Raw genomic sequence first — 24040 nt, 5'->3', positions numbered from 1 at the left:
CTCGACCTTCGGGCTTACAAAACGGGCCCAAACCCGACTCGAGTAGAGAACATCCCAGCCTAGCCCGACAAATCCCGGCCCAAACTAGGCTTAAATCACATTTTCTGCAAGCCCGAGCCCAGCCTGGCCCAACGTTCGTGCTCCGAATCAGACCCGGACCCGACCGGACATGCAACCCGACCCGGACCGGCCTGGGATTTTCTGGCCGGGCTACCCATGTCCAGCTGTAAGGAGTGCATCTTTGAATGATATAAAATATGCCATCTAGAACAAAAGTTATAGGCCACCAAAAAAATGAATCTTAGGATACCAAACACTTTCTGTCTTCGTAGGAGATGATGTATCTAAGGGCATGTTGTTGTCTAGATGATATAAAACATGACACCCCAACACATATCATCAAATAAAATTTTAACTTTGGAATATCACCACAAATATTTCAACAATAAATATTACATACATATATAAAATTATACTTTTAATCTACATAGCATAGCACAACATAGTTCAAAGTATTAAAGTAAATATGCCCTAGATGCAATACCTTTCTATTTCGAACTGTAAAACACATTTGGTTGTGTATTGCTTTTGTGAAATAGTAGACACTTGTCATTCATATGGTTCCCCAAATTACAGGTGCCTTTGGCCTTTTGTAACCCCAGTCTCCCTATGTTAGAGTTACACCTAGGGAAAAATGAAGGGCGAAGGGGATACCAAAAGAATCAACCCATCTAGTGATGAAAAGATGTGGCTACGTACACGGCCACATGAAAACATATATGGACTACTTTCTAAAAATGAGGGAGTAGCTAATTGTTAAATTATTTCATAATAGCCACAACTTAATTTGTCTTCTCATTTTTCAAAGTTCCAAACACATTTGGGTATGACTTTATTTTCTGAGATAGTAGACACATTATTCATTATATGTATCATTTGAGATCTAATGTTGCGATAGTTGATCATGCATCGACGACCCCTAACTGTCCCAATTTAATGACCTTTATATAAATTTGGATTTAGTTTCCTAATTAAGCATAGAATTATTTTTTGTACTATGAATCGTGATCTTAAGATTAGTTTCAGACACCATTTTTGTTTTGGAAAGGAAGGATGATCTAGGGACCCGTAGCTGCCCCCACCACGGCCGCCCATGGTAGAGGAGTGACAACCCCCATTTGCTCCGTCGGCTGACCACAACATGATCGATGAAATGGCCCAAAGGTAAAAAAAAATAAAAAAAAATATTGTTTCAGTTATAGAAAACAATGCCATGAGTTCAATGCAATGTGTAAGTGTTCGTTGTAATTTTTGGTGTTTGTAATGTCGACGATGTTTTTTTTTTTTTTTTTGCAAAATATGAACATTGGATCGGCCGAGTGCATTTCCCAAGAATGCCATGGAAAGTGCTATGCATGGAGGCATGGCCGGCCTACTTGGCTGCATGGTGCCATAGATGGGTGGGGCATGGGTGCTTTCAAGACCACTCACGTCGATGATAGCAATGGAGGTTAGGGCCATCTCCAGCGGCGCGACATTTCGGACGCCCAAATGTGGTCGCGAGCGTCCGTTTGCATCGCCCCGCGGACATATTTTGTCCGCTTGTCCGTTTGCGTCTGGGTGTGCTCCCACCGGGGCGGCCCATTTTTTTGAATTGCAACATAGTACAAACATTGAAAGTAGTACATAAAAATGCATAAAAACTATACAAAGTAGATCTATTGGCCTAGACTACTTGTTTCCTGACGGGCCGGCACCGTCGTTGCGTCGCTCCGTCGCCTGCTTCTCCGCCGCCTCCCGCGCGGCCGCTATGGCTCGGTGCGCCGCCGCATCCTCTTGCAGGCACTGCTCCAGCCTCGCGTTGGCGGCCTCGTCCTTGAGCGTCTCGAAAGACTCGATGAGGGCCCGCTGCTCCGCCGCCTTCTCCTCCGGCGTCGGCGCATCAGGGTCATCAGAGGACCAAGGTATCTCCGAGTCGGAGTCCTCGGCTGCAGCGGCGGCCGCCAGCCTGCGCTGTTCCAGCTCGGCGTCCAACGCCGTGTGGCCCGCCAGCTCCTCCTCTGCTTCTTGCGCCGCGAGTGCCAGGGCCGCGGCATCCCTGACCGGGTGGAGGAGATCGGTGTTATCTTCGGAGTCGAACTCCTCGGAGGAGCTCGACGCCGGAGGAGGTGGAGTGGGAGGTGAAGGTGGAGGTGGAGGCGCGGCAGCCCGGCCGCGTCCGGCGCCGCTCATGGTGGATCCGCTTGAGAGGAAGCGGCGCTACGGCGGCGGCGGCTAGGGTTTGTGGGGAGGAGATGAGATGCTCGCGCCCTGTATATATAGCGCGGAGGCAGGGCGACGGCCGCGCCACGCGTGGCATCGCCATTACTACGTGCGTAGAGGTAGGCGACGGCCGCGCGCCACGCGAGGCATCGCCATTAACGCGGCCGCAGACTGCCGAAGCGACGCCTCGGTGCCGCGACTGGCGGAGAAGACGCATCGACGCTGCGCACGCTCGCGGAAGCCGAGGCACGCCATTAACGCGGCCCTGCAAAGGCTGCAGCGCGCCGCCCGGAAGTAATGCCGCGGAAGACGAAGCAGTTGTGCCGCTGCCAGGCGGGCCCGTGCGAGGACCGAGCGGACATTTTCCGCGACCACCGAGCGTCCGCGGAGACGCAAACCTGGCGCATATTTGGGCCAGGTTTGCGTCTCCGCGGACGGTCCGGTCACTTTGCGTCGCCCCGCTGGAGGTGGTGCCAGACGCATTTCCGATCACGGCGGACACAAACGGTCGCTGAGCGTCCGTTTGCATCGCGCCGCTGGAGATGCCCTTAGGCACCAAAAGAAGATGCCGACAATAGCAATTGAGGCAAAGCCATTGAGCCATGAGTAGGAATGCTCTTGTCTATGTGGGTTTGTCGAACTTTGGGTTTATCTATGTGTGTTTGACGAGCTTTGCGTTTGTTTGTGTTTTTTTTTTTTTGAACTATGCTATGCTTGTGAACTTTAATATGTGTATGATGAACAAGTTAAGATTTAAATTCATATGTTATTAATATGTGGGGAGATGTTGTTGCAAAGATTTTTAGATTCACATGTTTCATGATATTTACATGCATATATTTTCAATTGTGATTATAGGTTATTAGTTGTGGTGCCCTATTTTAACATAATCTGGAATTGGTGCTTGGTGCCCTAATATATTGTAAAAAGTAGGAAATGGTGTCCTAAAACTGCTTTTTTGGTGCCTTTGCATTTTTCATGGCTTCACTTCGAACTTGCAAGCACATCTTGGCTATGGCACATCATTTGAAGAATATAATTGTTAAAGCAACTAATTTGCATAGCATAACACCCAGACAGGTATAGATCTTCTCATCATCATAAGAGATGATATTATTTTGCATTCTTATATCCACTCCAGACAGGCTCAAGTAAGTATACCAGTAAAACTAAAATAATAGCTGCAGCAGATCAAAGAGCTTGTGCTAAATGCAACAGTTCAAGTGACTTTCAATTCTCAATCGATGCACTGTAAATTTCGAGTATAATTCCTGAAGCAGCTAATCTGCAGCATATACTCGAAATCACACCATCACCTCCTCTAAGCCAGTAACATCACAAGGGATTGTTCATACTTCATAGTTCAGAGAGGAATTTTATGCAGACCTTCAAAATCATAACTTTCTAATACAGAGGGTCTTGCCGAAGGTTTGTCGTTTCCTCCGGTACATTAATTTTCTATTTCAAGCTTTTGCCCTACCTTCTGTAATAAATTAGGGATAATGGACAGTTGTTGTATATGAATGACTGCATAATTTTGTTATTCTTTTCCATTGAATTACAACAAAGGTATGATCAAAGGGTCAACCTAACTATGCAGTTGCCTCACATGTAATCACCTACCTATTAGCTTATTTTTCCGCCGCAACGCGCGGGGTTTCATCTAGTTGCTAAAGCAGCTAACTTGCATACCATAACTCCCAGAAGTCAGATGGTATAGATCTTCTCATCAGCATAAGAGATGCTATTATTTTGCGTTCTTATATCCACTCCAGAAAGGCTCAAAGTAATTATACCAGTAAAACTAAAATAATAGCTGCAGAGCCTGTGCTAAATGCAACAGTTCAAGTAACTTTCAATTCTCAATCGACGCACTGTAAATCGTGATGCAGCATAACTGAGAAATATTGGCAGTTTTCACAGTTTTGCTCAAAACTTGTCCACCTATGCCAAATCATTTCGAGTATAATTTCTGAAGCAGTTAATCTGCAGCATATGCTCGAAATCACTACACCACCTCCTCTAACTCTAAGCCAGTAATAACATCACAAGGGATTGTTCATACTTCATAGTTCAGAGGATTGGAAATTTATGCAAACCTTCAAAACCATTCCTTTCTAAGACTCGTCTTGTTGCTACCTTCTGTGCTTGGTCACTCAGTGAGCTTCAGATCCTTCAGAAACTCGGCAAACGACGTCTGTGACGACCCGCTGTCCGCCATTGCTTCCGCCGCTTTCTCCTTCGCCATTGCCAGCCTCTCCCTGAGCTTGTCGCTATCCTCCGGCTCCAGCACCAGCCTCACCTTCTTCTCCACCTCCTCGGCCTTCACGAGCTCCTCGTCGTACCCCTCCAATACCACCCCAACCTTCATCTCGTCCACCACGAACACCTTGTTCAGCCTCTGCTCGGCGTACTGCGGCCAGCACAGCATCGGCACCCCGGCCGACACGGCCTCCAGGACGGAGTTCCACCCGCAGTGCGTCATGAACGCTCCGGTGGCGGCGTGCCGCAGCACCTCCACCTGCGGCGCCCACATCTTCAGCACCATCCCTCTGTCGCGCGTCCTCTCCAAGAACCCATCGGGGAGGAGCGCGTCCAGGTCAGGCGGCGGGCGCGGCATGAAGAATTTGGCCGGGTCAACGGGCGGGGTCCGCACGACCCACAGGAAGCGGTGGCTGGAGTTCTCCAACCCGCGCGCGATCTCCTTCAGCTCTGCTGCCGACACGGCGCCGACGCTGCCGAAGCAGATGAACACCACGCTCTGCTTCGGCTGCGCGTCCAGCCACGACAGGCACGCGTGCCGCTCGCCTCCGCCCGCCGCGCCTTTCACGATCATCGGCCCGATGCAGCGCACCGGCGGGGTCGGGCGGTCGGGGACGCACACGCCCTCCCGGAGCGCGCTCACGGCCCTCGCCTCCAGCCACTCGTAGGTGTTGACCAGCACGCCCCGCGCCTCAGAGATGCGCCGGTAGTGCCCGATCAGCGCGGTGCACATCCGGGTCGCGCGGTCCTGGACGGTGTGCGGCATGTCCGACGCCGGGATCGGCGGGACGCCGGGGAAGCGGAGGAGCGCCTTGCCCATGTCCTTGAAGTCCCCCTCCGTGGTGGCGAAGTGGTGGGGCAGGTGGAGGAACGCCGCGAGGTCGCCGGCGGAGGAGGTGAAGTAGATGTACGCCGGGACGCCGGCCTCGGCGGCGGCGTCGAGGGAGTCGATGCAGAAGAGGTCGAGGACGAGCGCGGCGACGGAGGGGAGGGAGCGGAGGAAGGCGAGGAGGAGCGGCACGGTTAGGCGGAGCACGTCGAGCATCTGCAGGAAGGGGCTCGGGTCCGGGCTGGGGTAGTCGGGCGGCGGGAGGTGGTGGAAGGCGATGGAAGGGTTGGCGGCGGCGATTCTGGCGCTGTCGGAGGCTGTGGCGGCGAATAAAGCGGGCGCGGAGGTCGGCGCGGTCTGTACGGCGATGACGACGGGGACGCCACGGCGGAGGAAGAGCTTGGCGAGCTCCACCATGGGAGTTAGGTGGCCCACGCCCAAAGCGGCGTACAGCACCACAGTAGGATCGGGTTTGGGCTCCATTGATGCGCCGAAGACGATGAGGTGGACGATTGCACAGTGCGATGTCGAGGAGCAAGCCGGCGACGAGCTGAGATATTTGTCGCGAGAGTTTTTTGGATTTTATGTTACTGTCCACCTGATCTTTGTCCGTGTTTCAGTTTTGCTAGGGAAAGTGCCTTGTACACTGGCTGACCCCCTTGATTTCTCTCAATAATCTTAGTGAATGATTAATCCTATTTTGCCTTTTGAATTAGACTTTCGCCGCTTTATAAATAAAGTCACAAACGGGTCAAACTGATACAAGGTGGTGAAAAATTCCTCTTAGAGCATGTCCATCAAGGAGCCGCAAATCTAGCCGACGGCGATTTGAAAATCCTAGTGAGAGAAAGTGCTTATACCGGCAACCTCATAGGAAATCCACCTCATCCCAAGCTCAATAGAATAGCCGACGAGCCCTAACAAACTCCAGTGTCAAGGGAGGCTATCGGGGTCGCCGGGACCAAACCCACGCTACTTCCACACCGATTTGGCGGTCTTTTTTCTATCGGGAGCGGCTATGGGGGAGTACCGGTGTGGAGGTTTGAAATTTTTTGATCGGCAGACCCCTAAACGTTGTCGGCATGTGTGTTGCCGGCCAATATTAGAGCATCTCCACCTGTTGTCCCCCAAATAAGCGTCTGAAGGTGCGCCAGCACCGCGCTATGGGGGTTGCCAACACCTGCAACCCAATGTATGGAGTGGTTGCACACACCAGTAACATCAAAGAAACCCCCAAAATAAGTTTGAACAAGCAACCGACAAAATTCCATTTAAATTTACATAAAACTTAATGAAACTTCAAATTCAAACTAGACCGAACCCTAATCCACTGGCCGTTGGTTGGGTCGCTCGATGGGCCTGCCTCGTCGTTCTTCCCCTTTGCCGCCAGCATCAGTGCCCACCTCTCCGCCCTTGCTTCGCGCATCTTACGGTGGAGCATGGCCGCCGCCAGCGCTACCCCCTTAGAGACGCAAGCCACTTGCGAGACATCTCATTCTAGGCGAGTCTCGCTTGCTCGTGGGCGGCAGCCTCGGCCTGGCACTGAGCATTAAGCTTAGGGAGTTTTTGTAGCTCGGGCGTGATACGTCTCCGACGTATCGATAATTTCTTATGTTCCATGCCACATTATTGATGATATCTACATGTTTTATGCACACTTTATGTCATATTCGTGCATTTTCTGGAACTAACCTATTAACAAGATGCCGAAGAGCCGATTCTTTGTTTTCGCTGTTTTTGGTTTCGAAATCCTAGTAACGAAATATTGTCGGAATTGGACGAAATCAAAACCCGGGGTCCTATTTTGCCACGAAGCTTCCGGAAGACCGAAGAGGAGTCGAAGTGGGGCCACGAGGGGCCGCCACCATAGGGCGGCGCGGCCCGGGCCTTGGCCGTGCCGAACCGTGGTGTGGGGCCCTCGTGTGGCCCCCCACGTTGCCCTTCCGCCTACTTAAAGCCTCCGTCGCGAAACCCCCGATGCGAAAAACCACGATACGGAAAACCTTGCGAGACGCCGCCGCCGCCAATCCCATCTCGGGGGATTACGGAGATCTCCTCCGGCACCTCGCCGGAGAGGGGATTCATCTCCTGGAGGACTCTTCACCGCCATGGTCGCCTCCGGAGTGATGAGTGAGTAGTTCACCCCGGACTATGGGTCCATAGCAGTAGCTAGATGGTTGTCTTCTCCTCATTGTGCTTCATTGTTGGATCTTGTGAGCTGCCTAACATGATCAAGATCATCTATCTGTAATGCTATATGTTGTGTTTGTCGGGATCCGATGGATAGAGAATACCATGTTATTTTAATTATCAAGTTATTACCTATGTGTTGTTTATGATCTTGCATGCTCTCCGTTATTAGTAGAGGCTCTGGCCAAGTTGATGCTAGTAACTCCAAGAGGGAGTATTTATGCTCGATAGTGGGTTCATGTCTCCGTGAATGCGGGGAGTGACGAAACCCCTAAGGTTATGGATGTCTTGTTGCCACTAGGGATAAAACATTGATGCTATGTCCGAGGATGTAGTTATTGATTACATTACGCGCAATACTTAATGCAATTGTCCGTTGTTAGCAACTTAATACCGGAGGGGTTCGGATGATAACTCGAAGGTGGACTTTTTAGGCATAGATGCGGTTGGATGGCGGTCTATGTACTTTGTCGTAATGCCCAATTAAATCTCACTGTACTTATCATGACATGTATGTGCATTGTTATGCCCTCTCTATTTGTCAATTGCCCGACCGTAATTTGTTCACCCAACATGCTTTTATCTTATGGGAGAGACACCTCTAGTGAACCGTGGACCCCGGTCCATTCTTTTATACTTGAAATACAAATCTGCTGCAATACTTGTTCTTTACTTGTTTTCTTGCAAACAATCATCTTCCACACAATACGGTTAATCCTTTGTTACAGCAAGCCGGTGAGATTGACAACCTCATCTGTTTCGTTGGGGCAAAGTACTTTGGTTGTGTTGTGCGGGTTCCACGTTGGCGCCGGAATCTCCGATGTTGCGCCGCACTACATCCCGCCGCCATCAACCTTCAACGTGCTTCTTGGCTCCTCCCGGTTCGATAAACCTTGGTTTCTTTACGAGGGAAAACTTGCTGCTGTGCGCATCATACCTTCCTCTTGGGGTTCCCAACGAACGTGTGAATTACACGCCATCAAGCATATTTTCACGGCGCCGTTGCCGGGAGATCAAGACACGCGCGCAAGGGAGTCTCCACTTCTCAATCTCTTTACTTTGTTTTTGTCTTGCTTTATTTTATTCACTACTTTGTTTGTTGCATTATATCAAAACACAAAAAAATTAGTTGCTAGCTTTACTTTATTTACTGTCTTGTTTGCTATATCAAAAACACAAAAAAATTAGTTTACTTGCATTTACTTTATCTAGTTTGTTTTATTTACTACTGCTAAAATGGCCACCCCTGAAAATACTAAGTTGTGTGACTTCACTAGCACAAATAATAATGATTTCTTATGCACACCTATTGCTCCACCTGCTACTACAGGCAGAATTCTTTGAAATTAAACCTGCTTTACTTGAATCTTGTTATGCGAGAGCAATTTTCTCAGTGTTAGTTCTGATGATGCTGCTGCCCATCTCAATAATTTTGTTGAATTATGTGAAATGCAAAAGTATAAGATGTAGATGGTGACATTATAAAATTAAAATTGTTTCCTTTCTCATTAAGAGGAAGAGCTAAAGATTGGTTGCTATCTCTGCCTAAGAATAGTATTGATTCATGGACTAAATGCAAGGATGCTTTTATTGGTAGATATTATCCCCCTGCTAAAATTATATCTTTGAGGAGTAGCATAATGAATTTTAAACAATTGGATAATGAACATGTTGCTCAAGCTTGGGAAAGAATGAAATCTTTGGTTAAAAATTGCCCAACCCATGGACTCGACTACTTGGATGATCATCCAAACCTTCTATGCGGGACTAAATTTTTCTTCGCGGAATTTATTGGATTCAGCTGCCGGAGAGTACCTTTATGTCCATCACTTTTGGTGAAGCAACAAAGCTCCTTGATAATATGATGGTTAATTACTCCGAATGGCACACGGAAAGAGCTCCACAAGGTAAGAAGGTAAATTCTGTTGAAGAATCCTCTTCCTTGAATGATAAGGTTGATGCTATTATGTCTATGCTTGTGAATGATAGGACTAATGTTGATCCTAATAATGTTTCGTTAGCTTCATTGGTTGCCCAAGAAGAACATGTTGATGTAAACTTCATTAAAAATAATAATTTCAACAACAATGCTTATCGGAACAATTCTAGTAATAACTATAGGCCATATCCTTATAATAATGGTAACGGTTATGCTAATTCTTATGGGAATTCTTACAACAATAATAGGAATACACCCCTGGACTTGAAGCTATGCTTAAAGAATTTATTAGTACACAAACTGCCTTTAACAAATCTGTTGCGGAAAAGGTCAATAAAATTGATATTCTCGCTTCTAAGGTTGATAGTCTTGCCTCTGATGTTGATCTTTTGAAATCGAAAGTTACGCCTAATAGGGATATTGAAAATAAAATTGTTACTACAGCAAATGCCATCCAAGTTAGAATTAATGAGAATATAAGATTAATGGCTGAACTGCGTGCTAGGTGGGATAGAGAAGAAAATGAAAAACTAGCTAAAGAGAAAAATGTAGCTAAAGTTTGGACTATTACCACCACTAGCAATGCTAATGATTCACATGTTGCTGCACCTCCTACTATCAATAATAAAATAATTGGTGTTGGCAATGTTCCTACTCCTAGTGCAAAGCGCGCAAAATTACCTGAAACTGCTAAAACTGCTGAAACTGCTTGTGATAAAACTGCTGAAAATTTTTCCAACCTTGGGGATGATAATCCCATTGCTTTAGATTGTAATGATTTAGATTTTGATGATTGCCACATCTCTGAAGTTATAAAGTTCTTACAAAAACTTGCTAAAAGTCCCAATGCTAGCGCTGTAAACTTGGCTTTCACAAAACATATTACAAATGCTCTCATAAAAGCTAGAGAAGAGAAACTAAAACTTGAAACTTCTATTCCTAGAAAGCTAGAGGATGGTTGGGAGCTGATGTCTACGGGAGCTTCTATTCTTGTAGACAGTGTTGGGCCTCCAAGAGCAGAGGTTTGTAGAACAGCAGCAAGTTTCCCTTAAGTGGATCACCCAAGGTTTATCGATCTCAGGGAGGAAGAGGTCAAAGATATCCCTCTCATGCAACCCCGCAACCACAAAGCAAGAAGTCTCTTGTGTCCCCAACACACCCAATAGGTGCACTAGTTCGGCGAAGAGATAGTGAAATACGGGTGGTATGAATAAGTAGTAGCAACGGCACCGGAAAAATGCTTTGCCCGGGACGAGTAAACAAGCAGTAGTAACGCAGCGGTAGTAACGCAGCGAGTAGTAACGCGATAGAAACAAGTAAACAAGTAGCGATAGCGATATTTAGGAACAAGGCCTAGGGATTAGACTTTCACTAGTGGACACTCTCAACATTGATCACATAACGGAATAGATAAATGCATACTCTACACTCTTGTTGGATGATGAACACATTGCGTAGGATTACACGAACCCTCAATGCTCGGAGTTAACAAGCTCCACAATTCAATGTTCATATTTAAATAACCTTAGAGTGCAAGAAAGATCAACACGACTAAACCAAGTACTAACATAGCATGCACACTGTCACCTTCACGCTATGTAGGAGGAATAGATCATATCAATACTATCATAGCAATAGTTAACTTCATAATCTACAAGAGATCATGATCATAGCATACGCCAAGTACTAACACGGATGCACACACTTGTCACCATTACACCGTGCGGGAGGAATAAAACTACTTTAATAACACATCACTAGAGTAGCACATAGATAAATTGTGATACAAAACATATTGCAATCTTAAAGAGATATAAATAAGCACTTCACTACGCCATTCATAACGAGTGAGTAAGTATTACGTGAAATATAGCCTAAGAGACCCACACGGTGCACACACTGTCACCTTTACACACGTGGGACAAGGAGTCTCCGGAGATCACATAAGTAAAACTCTCTTGACTAGCATAGTGACATCTAGATTACAAGCATCATCATATGAATCTCAATCATGTAAGGCAGCTCATGAGATTATTGTATTGAAGTACATAGGAGAGAGATGAACCACATAGCTACCGGTACAGCCCCGAGCCTCGATGGAGAACTACTCCCTCCTCATGGGAGCAGCAGCGGTGATGAAGATGGCGGTGGAGATGGCAGCGGTGTCGATGGAGAAGCCTTCCGGGGGCACTTCCCCGCTCCGGCGGGTGCCGGAACAGAGACTCCTGTCCCCCAGATCTTGGCTTCGCGATGGCGGCGGCTCTGGAAGGTTTTCCGTATCGTGGTTTTTCGCATCAGGGGTTTCGCGACGGAGGCTTTAAGTAGGCGGAAGGGCAGCGTCAGAGGGTCGAAGAGGCGGCGGCACCATAGGCTGGCGCGGCCAGGGCCCGAGCCGCGCCACCCTATCATCCGGGGCCCACGGGGCCCCCTCCGGCGGCTCTCGGGTGTTCGGATGCTTCCGGTGAAAATAGGAACCCGGGTCTTGATTTCGTCCGATTCCGAGAATATTTCGTTACTAGGATTTCGAAACCAAAAACAGCGAGAAAACGAGAACCGGCACTTCGGCATCTTGTTAATAGGTTAGTTCCAGAAAATGCACGAATATGACATAAAGTGTGCATAAAACATGTAGGTATCATCAATAATATGGCATAGAACATAAGAAATTATCGATACGTCGGAGACGTATCAAGCATCCCCAAGCTTAGTTCTGCTCGTCCCGAGCAGGTAAAATGATAACAAAGATAATTTCTGAAGTGACATGCCATCATAACCTTGATCATACTATTTGTAAACATATGTAGTGGATGCAGTGATCAAAACAATGGTAATGACATGAGTAAACAAGTGAATCATAAAGCAAAGACTTTTCATGAATAGTACTTCAAGACAAGTATTAATAAGTCTTGCATAAGAGTTAACTCATAAAGCAATAAATCAAAGTAAAGGCATTGAAGCAACACAAAGGAAGATTAAGTTTCAGCGGTTGCTTTCAACTTGTAACATGTATATCTCATGGATAATTGTCAACATAGAGTAATATAACAAGTACAATATGCAAATATGTAGGAATCAATGCACAGTTTACACAAGTGTTTGCTTCTTGAGGTGGAGAGAGATAGGTGAACTGACTCAACATAAAAGTAAAGAGAATGGTCCTTCAAAGAGGAAAGCATCGATTGCTATATTTGTGCTAGAGCTTTTATTTTGAAAACATGAAACAATTTTGTCAACGGTAGTAATAAAGCATATGAGTTATGAAAGTTATATCTTACAAGTTGCAAGTCTCATGCATAGTATACTAATAGTGCCCGCACCTTGTCCTAATTAGCTTGGACTACCGGATCTTTGCAATGCACATGTTTTAACCAAGTGTCACAATGGGGTACCTCCATGCCGCCTCGTACAAAGGTCTAAGGAGAAAGCTCGCATTTTGGATTTCTCGCTTTTGATTATTCTCAACTTAGACATCCATACCGGGACAACATGGACAACAGATAATGGACTCCTCTTTAATGCATAAGCATGTGACAACAATTATTATTCTCATATGAGATTGAGGATATGTGTCCAAGACTGAAACTTCCACCATGAATCATGGCTTTAGTTAGCGGCCCAAAGTTCTTCTCTAACAATATGCATGCTCCAACCATAAAGGTGGTAGATCTCTCTTACTTCGGACAAGACGGACATGCATAGCAACTCACATGATATCCAACAAAGAATAGTTGATGGCGTCCCCGAAACATGGTTATCGCACAACAAGCAACTTAATAAGAGATAAAGTGCATAAGTACATATTCAATACCACAATAGTTTTTAAGCTATTTGTCCCATGAGCTATATATTGCAAAGGTGAATGATGGAATTTTAAAGGTAGCACTCAAGCAATTTACTTTGGAATGGCGGATAAATACCATGTAGTAGGTAGGTATGGTGGACACAAATGGCATAGTGGTTGGCACAAGTATTTTGGATGCATGAGAAGTATTCCCTCTCGATACAAGGTTTAGGCTAGCAAGGTTATTTGAAACAAACACAAGGATGAACGGTACAACAAAACTCACATAAAAGACATATTGTAAACATTATAAGACTCTACACCGTCTTCCTTGTTGTTCAAAACTCAATACTAGATGTTATCTAGACTCTAGAGAAACCAAATATGCAAACCAAATTAGCAAGCTCTAAGTATTTCTTCATTAATGGGTGCAAAGTATATGATGCAAGAGCTTAAACATGAGCACAACAATTGCCAAGTATCAAATTATCCAAGACATTTTAGAATTACTACATGTAGCATTTTCCAATTCCAACCATATAACAATTTAACGAAGATGAAACTTCGCCATGAATACTATGAGTAGAGCCTAAGGACATACTTGTCCATATGCTACAGCGGAGCGTGTCTCTCTCCCATAAAGTGAATGCTAGGATCCATTTTATTCAAACAAAACAAAAACAAAAACAAACCGACGCTCCAAGCAAAGTACATAAGATGTGACGGAATAAAAATATAGTTTCAGAGGAGGAACCTGATAATGTTGTCGATGAAGAAGGGGATGCCTTGGGCATCCCCAAGCTTAGACGCTTGAGTCTTCTTAAAATATGCAGGGGTGAACCACCGGGGCATCCCCAAGCTTAGAGCTTTCACTCTCCTTGATCATATTGCATCATACTCCTCTCTTGATCCTTGAAAACTTCCTCCACACCAAACTCGAAACAACTCATTATTAGTGCATAATAAAAATTCACATGTTCAGAGGTGACACAATAATTCTTAACACTTCTGGACATTGCATAAAGCTACTGGACATTAATGGATCAAAGAAATTCATCCAACATAGCAAAAGAGGCAATGCGAAATAAAAGGCAGAATCTGTCAAAACAGAACAGTCCGTAAAGATGGATTTTATTAGGCCACCAGACTTGCTCAAATGAAAATGCCCAAATTGAATGAAAGTTGCATACATATCTGGGGATCATGCACGTAAATTGGCTTAATTTTCTGAGCTACCTACAGGGAGGTAGACCCAGATTCGTGACAGCAAAGAAATCTGGAACTGCGCAGTAATCCAAATCTAGTACTTACTTTACTATCAAAGACTTTACTTGGCACAGAAAAACATAAAACTAAGATAAGGAGAGGTTACTACAGTAGTAAACAACTTCCAAGACACAAATATAAAACAAAGTACTGTAGCAAAATATCACATGGGTTATCTCCCAAGAAGTGCTTTCTTTATAGCCATTAAGATGGGCTCAGCAGTTTTAATGATGCACTCGCAAGAAATAGTATTTGAAGCAAAAGAGAGCATCAAGAAGCAAATCCAAAACATATTTAAGTCTAACATGATTCCTATGCATAGGAATCTTGTAAATAAACAAGTTCATGAGGAGCAAAGTAACAAGCATAGGAAGATAAAACAAGTATAGCTTCAAAAATTTCAGCACATAGAGAGGTGTTTTAGTAACATGAAAATTTCTACAACCATATTTTCCTCTCTCATAATAACTTTCAGTAGCAACATGAGCAAACTCAACAATATAACTATCACATAAAGCATTCTTATCATGAGTCTCATGCATAAAATTATTACTACTCCCAACATAAGCATAGTCATTCTTATTAATTGTAGTGGGAGCAAATTCAACAAAGTAGCTATCATTATTATTCTCATCAAGTGTAGGAGGCATAGTATAATCACAACAAAATTTACTCTCCATAGTAGGTGGCACCAAAAGACCACTATCATCATAATCATCATAAATAGGAGGCAAAGTATCATCAAAGAAAATTTTCTCCTCAATGCTTGGGGGACTAAAAAGATCATGAAAACCAGCTTCCCCAAGCTTAGAACTTTCTATATTATTATCAACAATGGTGTTCAAAGCGTTCATACTAATATTACTACCAGCATGCAAATAAGATTTCATAGGTTTTTTAATTTTCGCATCAAACAATCCATGTTTTAAATCAGGAAATAGAATAAGAAGCTCATTGTTGGGAAGCAAATTTGGTGCACATGAGCACCAGTGCTCCTGGTTTTTAAAATATTTAAAAACTGTATATCTATGTTTCAAAAAATTGTAACATTTATTCCGTGAATACATACATATGTCATGAATACTCGTGCAAATTTTCGTTAGATATTGCATTGTATTTTGAGCTACAGGAAAATAACAAATTTGTTGCTACGTATAGTGGCATATATTTGTCAGAAATTTGTCTTTTTTGTATAGCTCAAAATACAACATATTTTTCTACAAAATTCACACCGTATCTTCGAAATGTTTATATGTATGTGAGTATTTAATATCAATTTTTTTGGAATTCGAAAAATATGATTTTTAGAAAACAGGAGCACTGGTGCTCATGTGCCAAAGACACTTTCCGCTCATTGTTGTCTATTATGCCAAACTAGTGTAAACAAGAAACAAAAAGATGCAATTGCAGGATCTAAAGGAAATAGCTTCGAGCACACACACAACGGCGCTAGAAAAATACTTTACCTGGGACCGTAGTATGAGTGCCTTTTTACCTTTCCTCCCGGCAACGGCGCCGTGAAAAGTGTTTGATGTCTACGGGAGCTTCTATTCTTGTAGACAAGTGTTGGGCCTCCAAGAGCGAGAGGTTTGTAGAACGCAGCAGCAAGTTTCCCTTAAGTGGATCACCCAAGGTTTATCGATCTCGGGGAGGAAGAGGTCAAAGATATCCCTCTCATGCAACCCCGCAACCACAAAGCAAGAAGTCTCTTGTGTCCCCAACACACCCAATAGGTGCACTAGTTCGGCGAAGAGATAGTGAAATACAGGTGGTATGAATAAGTAGTAGCAACGGCACCGGAAAAGTGCTTTGCCCAGGACGATAAACAAGCGGTAGTAACGCAGCTAGTAGTAACGCAGCGAGTAGTAACGTGATGAAACGAGTAAACAAGTAGCGATAGCGATATTTAGGAACAAGGCCTAGGGATTAGACTTTCACTAGTGGACACTCTCAACATTGATCACATAACAGAATAGATAAATGCATACTCTACACTCTTGTTGGATGATGAACACATTGCGTAGGATTACACGAACCCTCAATGCCGGAGTTTTTTTTTTTATTGACCAACCACTGTGAGGCAACAGCCCCACAGCCCAACTTTATTCCAAAACCAAAAGAGTCTTATGTACAAACAAAAATAAAGAAAGAGAGAGCAGAAACCTACCCAATCTAAGATTTAGACTCTAAGGTAGAGTCTTAATCCAATCTAACAACTTATCTCTATGCTTAACTTTAATTCTATGTCTCAACAACCATACATCATGCAAAAAACCTGCCTTCCACCTTGCAAAGGTGGGTCTCTCTCCTCTGAATATTTTCGCATTCCTCAAAATCCAGATATTCCAACATGCCAGCATCAAGACCTCCATAAAAAATGGCTTCGCAAATTCTTTCCTGGCATGAGCTATCACCATCTGAGATCATCACTAGCCCTCCAATCAAATTGCAAATAATTCCAAATCCTGACGCTGAAGTTACACTCAAAAAATAGGTGAATCCTATCCTCATAAGCATGTAAAGGACACAATTCACGGTGATAAACATCGGTGACTCTGCCAATGTCTTCGCTTTAACAAATCCTTGGTATTCAGACGATCCACCAAAAGAAGCCATGCAAAGACCTTAGTTTTCATCATGCAACTAGACTTCCAAATCCACTCATAGACTTTAGGCACTTTTAGATGTTTGTGTATATCTCAATGCCGGAGTTAACAAGCTCCACAATTCAATGTTCATATTTAAATAACCTTAGAGTGCAAGAAAGATCAACACGACTAAACCAAGTACTAACATAGCATGCACACTGTCACCTTCACGCTATGTAGGAGGAATAGATCATATCAATACTATCATAGCAATAGTTAACTTCATAATCTACAAGAGATCATGATCATAGCATACGCCAAGTACTAACACGGATGCACACACTGTCACCATTACACCGTGCAGGAGGAATAAAACTACTTTAATAACACATCACTAGAGTAGAACATAGATAAATTGTGATACAAAACATATTGCAATCTTAAAGAGATATAAATAAGCACTTCACTACGCCATTCATAACAGTGAGTAAGTATTCTGTGAAATATGGCCTAAGAGACCCACACGGTGCACACACTGTCACCTTTACACACGTGGGACAAGGAGTCTCCGGAGATCACATAAGTAAAACTCTCTTGACTAGCATAGTGACATCTAGATTACAAGCATCATCATATGAATCTCAATCATGTAAGGCAGCTCATGAGATTATTGTATTGAAGTACATAGGAGAGAGATGAACCACATAGCTACCGGTACGGCCCGAGCCTCGATGGAGAACTACTCCTCCTCATGGGAGCAGCAGCGGTGATGAAGATGGCGGTGGAGATGGCAGCGGTGTCGATGGAGAAGCCTTCGGGGCACTCCCCGCTCCGGCAGGGTGCCGGAACAGAGACTCCTATCCCCCAGATCTTGGCTTCGCGATGGCGGCGGCTCTGGAAGGTTTTCCGTATCGTGGTTTTTCGCATCAGGGGTTTCGCGACGGAGGCTTTAAGTAGGTGGAAGGGCAGCGTCAGAGGGTCGAAGAGGCGGCGGCACCATAGGCTGGCGCGGCCAGGGCCCAGGCCGTGCCACCCTATCATCTGGGGCCCACAGGGCCCCCTCCGGCGGCTCTCGGGTGTTCCGGATGCTTCCGGTGAAAATAGGAACACGGGTCTTGATTTCGTCCGATTCCGAGAATATTTCGTTACTAGGATTTACGAAACCAAAAACAGCAGAAAACGAGAGCTGGCACTTCGGCATCTTGTTAATAGGTTAGTTCCAGAAAATGCACGAATATGACATAAAGTGTGCATAAAACATGTAGGTATCATCAATAATATGGCATAGAACATAAGAAATTATCGATACGTCGGAGACGTATCAGGAGCCCATCATTAAAATGAGGGTCAAAGATTTTGATTGTAATGCTTTATGTGATCTTGGTGCAAGTATTTCTGTTATGCCTAAAAAAGTCTATGATATGCTTCACTTGCCTCCATTGAAAAACTGTTATCTGGATGTTAATCTCGCTGATAATGCTAAAAAGAAACCTATGGGGAAAGTTTATAATGTTCATATTATGGTTAACAATAACCTTGTCCCCGTTGATTTTGTTGTCTTGGATATTGAATGCAATGCATCTTGCCCCATTATATTGGGAAGACCTTTTCTTCGAACCGTTGGTGCTACTATTGATATGAAGGAAGGTAATATTAAATATCAATTTCCTCTCAAGAAAGGTATGGAACACTTCCCTAGAAGGAGAATGAAGTTACCTTATGATTCTATTATTAGAACAAATTATGATGTTGATGTTTCATCTCTTGATGTTACTTGAGTTACACTTTCTGCGCCTAGCTGAAAGGCGTAAGAAAAGCGCTTATGGGAGACAACCCATGTTTTTACTACAGTATTTTTGTTTTATATTTGAGTCTTGGAAGTTGTTTACTACTGTAGCAACCTCTCCTTATCTTAGTTTTATGTTTTGTTGTGCCAAGTAAAGTCTTTGATAGTAAAGTAAATACTAGATTTGGATTACTGCGCAGAAACAGATTTCTTTGCTGTAACGAATCTGGGTCTAATTCTCTGTAGTTAACTCAGAAAATTAAGCCAATTTACGTGAGTGATCCTCAGATATGTACGCAACTTTCATTCAATATGGGAATTTTCATTTGAGCAAGTCTGGTGCCTTAATAAAATCCATCTTTACGGACTGTTCTGTTTTGACAGATTCTGCCTTTTATTTCGCATTGCCTCTTTTGCTATGTTGGGTGAATTTCTTTGATCCATTAATGACCAGTAGCTTTATGCAATGTCCAGAAGTGTTAAGAATGATTCTGTCACCTCTGAACATGTGAATTTTTATTGTGCACTAACCCTCTAATGAGTTGTTTCGAGTTTGGTGTGGAGGAAGTTTTCAAGGATCAAGAGAGGAGGATGATACAATATGATCAAGGAGAGTGAAAGCTCTAAGCTTGGGGATGCCCCGGTGGTTCACCCCTGCATATTCTAAGAAGACTCAAGCGTCTAAGCTTGGGGATGCCCAAGGCATCCCCTTCTTCATCGACAATTATCAGGTTCCTCCCCTGAAACTATATTTTTATTCCGTCACATCTTATGCACTTTGCTTGGAGCGTCGGTTTGTTTTTGTTTTTGTTTTGTTTGAATAAAATGGATCCTAGCATTCACTTTGTGGGAGAGAGACACGCTCCGCTGTAGCATATGGACAAGTATATCCTTAGGCTCTACTCATAGTATTCATGGCGAAGTTTCTTCTTCGTTAAATTGTTATATGGTTGGAATTGGAAAATACTACATGTAGTAACTCTAAAATGTCTTGGATAATTTGATACTTGGCAATTGTTGTGCTCATGTTTAAGCTCTTGCATCATATACTTTGCACCCATTAATGAAGAAACACTTAGAGCTTGCTAATTTGGTTTGCATATTTGGTTTCTCTAGAGTCTAGATAATATCTAGTATTGAGTTTTGAACAACAAGGAAGACGATGTAGAGTCTTATAATGTTTACAATATGTCTTTTATGTGAGTTTTGCTGCACCGTTCATCCTTGTGTTTGTTTCAAATAACCTTGCTAGCCTAAACCTTGTATCGAGAGGGAATACTTCTCATGCATCCAAAATCCTTGAGCCAACCACTATGCCATTTGTGTCCACCATACCTACCTACTACATGGTATTTATCCGCCATTCCAAAGTAAATTGCTTGAGTGCTACCTTTAAAATTCCATCATTCACCTTTACAATATATAGCTCATGGGACAAATAGCTTAAAAACTATTGTGGTATTGAATATGTACTTATGCACTTTATCTCTTATTAAGTTGCTTGTTGTGCGATAACCATGCTTACGGGGACGCCATCAACTATTCTTTGTTGAATATCATGTGAGTTGCTATGCATGTCCGTCTTGTCCGAAGTAAGAGAGATCTACCACCTTAATGGTTGGAGCATACATATTGTTAGAGAAGAACATTGGGCCGCTAACTAAAGCCATGATTCATGGTGGAAGTTTCAGTTTTGGACATATATCCTCAATCTCATATGAGAATAATAATTGTTGTCACATGCTTATGCATTAAAGAGGAGTCCATTATCTACGTTGTCCATGTTGTCCCGGTATGGATGTCTAAGTTGAGAATAATCAAAAGCGAGAAATCCAAAATGCGAGCTTTCTCCTTAGACCTTTGTACAGAGCGGCATGGAGGTACCCCATTGTGACACTTGGTTAAAACATGTGTATTGCGATGATCCGGTAGTCCAAGCTAATTAGGACAAGGTGCGGGCACTATTAGTATACTATGCATGAGACTTGCAACTTGTAAGATATAATTTACATAACTCATATGCTTTATTACTACCGTTGACAAAATTGTTTCATGTTTTCAAAATAAAAGCTCTAGCACAAATATAGCAATCGATGCTTTCCTCTTTGAAGGACCATTCTTTTTACTTTTATGTTGAGTCAGTTCACCTATCTCTCTCCACCTCAAGAAGCAAACACTTGTGTGAACTGTGCATTGATTCCTACATACTTGCATATTGCACTTGTTATATTACTCTATGTTGACAATTATCCATGAGATATACATGTTACAAGTTGAAAGCAACCGCTGAAACTTAATCTTCCTTTGTGTTGCTTCAATACCCTTACTTTGATTTATTGCTTTATGAGTTAACTCTTATGCAAGACTTATTGATGCTTGTCTTGAAGTACTATTCATGAAAAGTCTTTGCTTTATGATTCACTTGTTTACTCATGTCATTACCATTGTTTTGATCGCTGCATTCATTACATATGTTTACAAATTGTATGATCAAGGTTATGATGGCATGTCACTTCAGAAATTATCTTTGTTATCGTTTTACCTGCTCGGGACGAGCGTGAACTAAGCTTGGGGATGCTAATACGTCTCCAACGTATCGATAATTTCTTATGTTCCATGCCACATTATTGATGATATCTACATGTTTTATGCACACTTTATGTCATATTCGTGCATTTTACGGAACTAACCTATTAACAAGATGCCGAAGAGCCGATTCTTGTTTTACGCTGTTTTTGGTTTCGAAATCCTAGTAACAAAATATTCTCGGAATTGGACTAAATCAAAACCCAGGGTCCTATTTTGCCACGAAGCTTCCAGAAGACCGAAGAGGAGTCGAAGTGGGGCCACGAGGGGCCGCCACCATAGGGCGGCGCGGCCCAGGCCTTGGCCGCGCCGACCTGTGGTGTGGGGCCCTCGTGTGGCCCCCCACGTTGCCCTTCCGCCTACTTAAAGCCTCCGTCGCGAAACGCCTGATGCGAAAAACCACGATACGGAAAACCTTACTGAGACGCCGCCGCCGCCAATCCCATCTCGGGGGATTCTGGAGATCTCCTCCGGCACCTTGCCGGAGAGGGGATTCATCTCCCGGAGGACTCTTCACCGCCATGGTCGCCTCCGGAGTGATGAGTGAGTAGTTCACCCCTGGACTATGGGTCCATAGCGGTAGCTAGATGGTTGTCTTCTCCTCATTGTGCTTCATTGTTGGATCTTGTGAGCTGCCTAACATGATCAAGATCATCTATCCGTAATGCTATATGTTGTGTTTGTCGGGATCCGATGGATAGAGAATACCATGTTATGTTAATTATCAAGTTATTACCTATGTGTTGTTTATGATCTTGCATGCTCTCCGTTATTAGTAGAGGCTCGGCCAAGTTGATGCTAGTAACTCCAAGAGGGAGTATTTATGCTCGATAGTGGTTTCATGTCTCCGTGAATGCTGGGGAGTGACGAAACCCCTAAGGTTATGGATATGCTTGTTGCCACTAGGGATAAAACATTGATGCTATGTCCAGAGGATGTAGTTATTGATTACATTACGCGCAATACTTAATGCAATTGTCCGTTGTTAGCAACTTAATACCGGAGGGGGTTCGGATGATAACCTGAAGGTGGACTTTTTAGGCATAGATGCGGTTGGATGGCGGTCTATGTACTTTGTCGTAATGCCCAATTAAATCTCACTGTACTTATCATGACATGTATGTGCATTGTTATGCCCTCTCTATTTGTCAATTGCCCGACTGTAATTTGTTCACCCAACATGCTTTTATCTTATGGGAGAGACACCTCTAGTGAACTGTGGATCCCGGTCCATTCTTTTATACTGAAATACAAATCTGCTGCAATACTTGTTCTTTACTTGTTTTCTTGCAAACAATCATCTTCCACACAATACGGTTAATCCTTTGTTACGGCAAGCCGGTGAGATTGACAACCTCACCGTTTCGTTGGGGCAAAGTACTTTGGTTGTGTTGTGCGAGGTTCCACGTTGGCGCCGAAATCTCGGTGTTGCGCCGCACTACATCCCGCCGCCATCAACCTTCAACGTGCTTCTTGACTCCTCCCGGTTCGATAAACCTTGGTTTCTTTCCGAGGAAAACTTGCGCTGTTGTGCGCATCATACCTTCCTCTTGGGGTTCCCAACGAACGTGTGAATTACACGCCATCAAGCATATTTTCTGGCGCCGTTGCTGGGGAGATCAAGACACGCTGCAAGGGGAGTCTCCACTTCTCAATCTCTTTACTTTGTTTTTGTCTTGCTTTATTTTATTTACTACTTTGTTTGCTGCATTATATCAAAACACAAAAAAATTAGTTGCTAGCTTTACTTTATTTACTTGTCTTGTTTGCTATATCAAAAACACAAAAAAATTAGTTTACTTGCATTTACTTTATCTAGTTTGTTTTATTTACTACTGCTAAAATGGCCACCCCTGAAAATACTAAGTTGTGTGACTTCACTAGCACAAATAATAATGATTTCTTATGCACACCTATTGCTCCACATAGCTACCGGTACAGCCCCGAGCCTCGATGGAGAACTACTCCCTCCTCATGGGAGCAGCAACGGTGATGAAGATGGCGGTGGAGATGGCAGCGGTGTCGATGGAGAAGCCTTCCGGGGGCACTTCCCCGCTCCGGCAGGGTGCCGGAACGGAGACTCCTGTCCCCGGATCTTGGCTTCGCGATGGCGGCGGCTCCGGAAGGTTTTCCGTATCGTGGTTTTTCGCATCGGGGTTTTCGCGACGGAGGCTTTAAATAGGCGGAAGGGCGGACTCGAAGGGGGCTCGGGGGGCCACACCATAGGGCGGCGCGGCCCCCCTCCGGCCGCGCCGGGGTGTGGTGTGGGGCCCCCGGGGCTTCCCTCTGGCGGCTCTCGAGTGTTCCGGAAGGCTCCGGGAAAAATAGGACCCTGGGTCTTGATTTCGTCCGATTCCGAGAATATTTCGTTACTAGGATTTCTGAAACCAAAAACAGCAGAAAACAGCAACTGGCACTTCGGCATCTTGTTAATAGGTTAGTTCCAGAAAATGCACCAATATGACAAAAAGTGTGCATAAAACATGTAGGTATCATCAATAATATGGCATGGAACATAAGAAATTATCGATACGTCGGAGACGTATCAAGC

At 44.1% G+C, this 24040-nt stretch overlaps 1 protein-coding gene across 1 annotated transcript; it reads right to left on the bottom strand.

The window, feature by feature from the left end:
* Positions 1-4217: 4217 nt before the first annotated feature.
* Positions 4218-5938, bottom strand: LOC124682442 (anthocyanidin 5,3-O-glucosyltransferase-like). The gene has a single exon (XM_047217125.1). It carries the CDS (start codon positions 5834-5836, stop codon positions 4415-4417), a length of 1422 nt encoding a protein of 473 aa, XP_047073081.1. The 5' UTR covers positions 5837-5938; the 3' UTR covers positions 4218-4414.
* Positions 5939-24040: the final 18102 nt, after the last annotated feature.

The sequence above is a fragment of the Lolium rigidum genome, chromosome 1 (assembly GCF_022539505.1).
Source record: "Lolium rigidum isolate FL_2022 chromosome 1, APGP_CSIRO_Lrig_0.1, whole genome shotgun sequence".
NCBI lineage: Eukaryota > Viridiplantae > Streptophyta > Magnoliopsida > Poales > Poaceae > Lolium > Lolium rigidum.
Note: the sequence above shows the minus strand (reverse complement) of the source record. Positions and strands in the feature narration are given on the sequence as shown.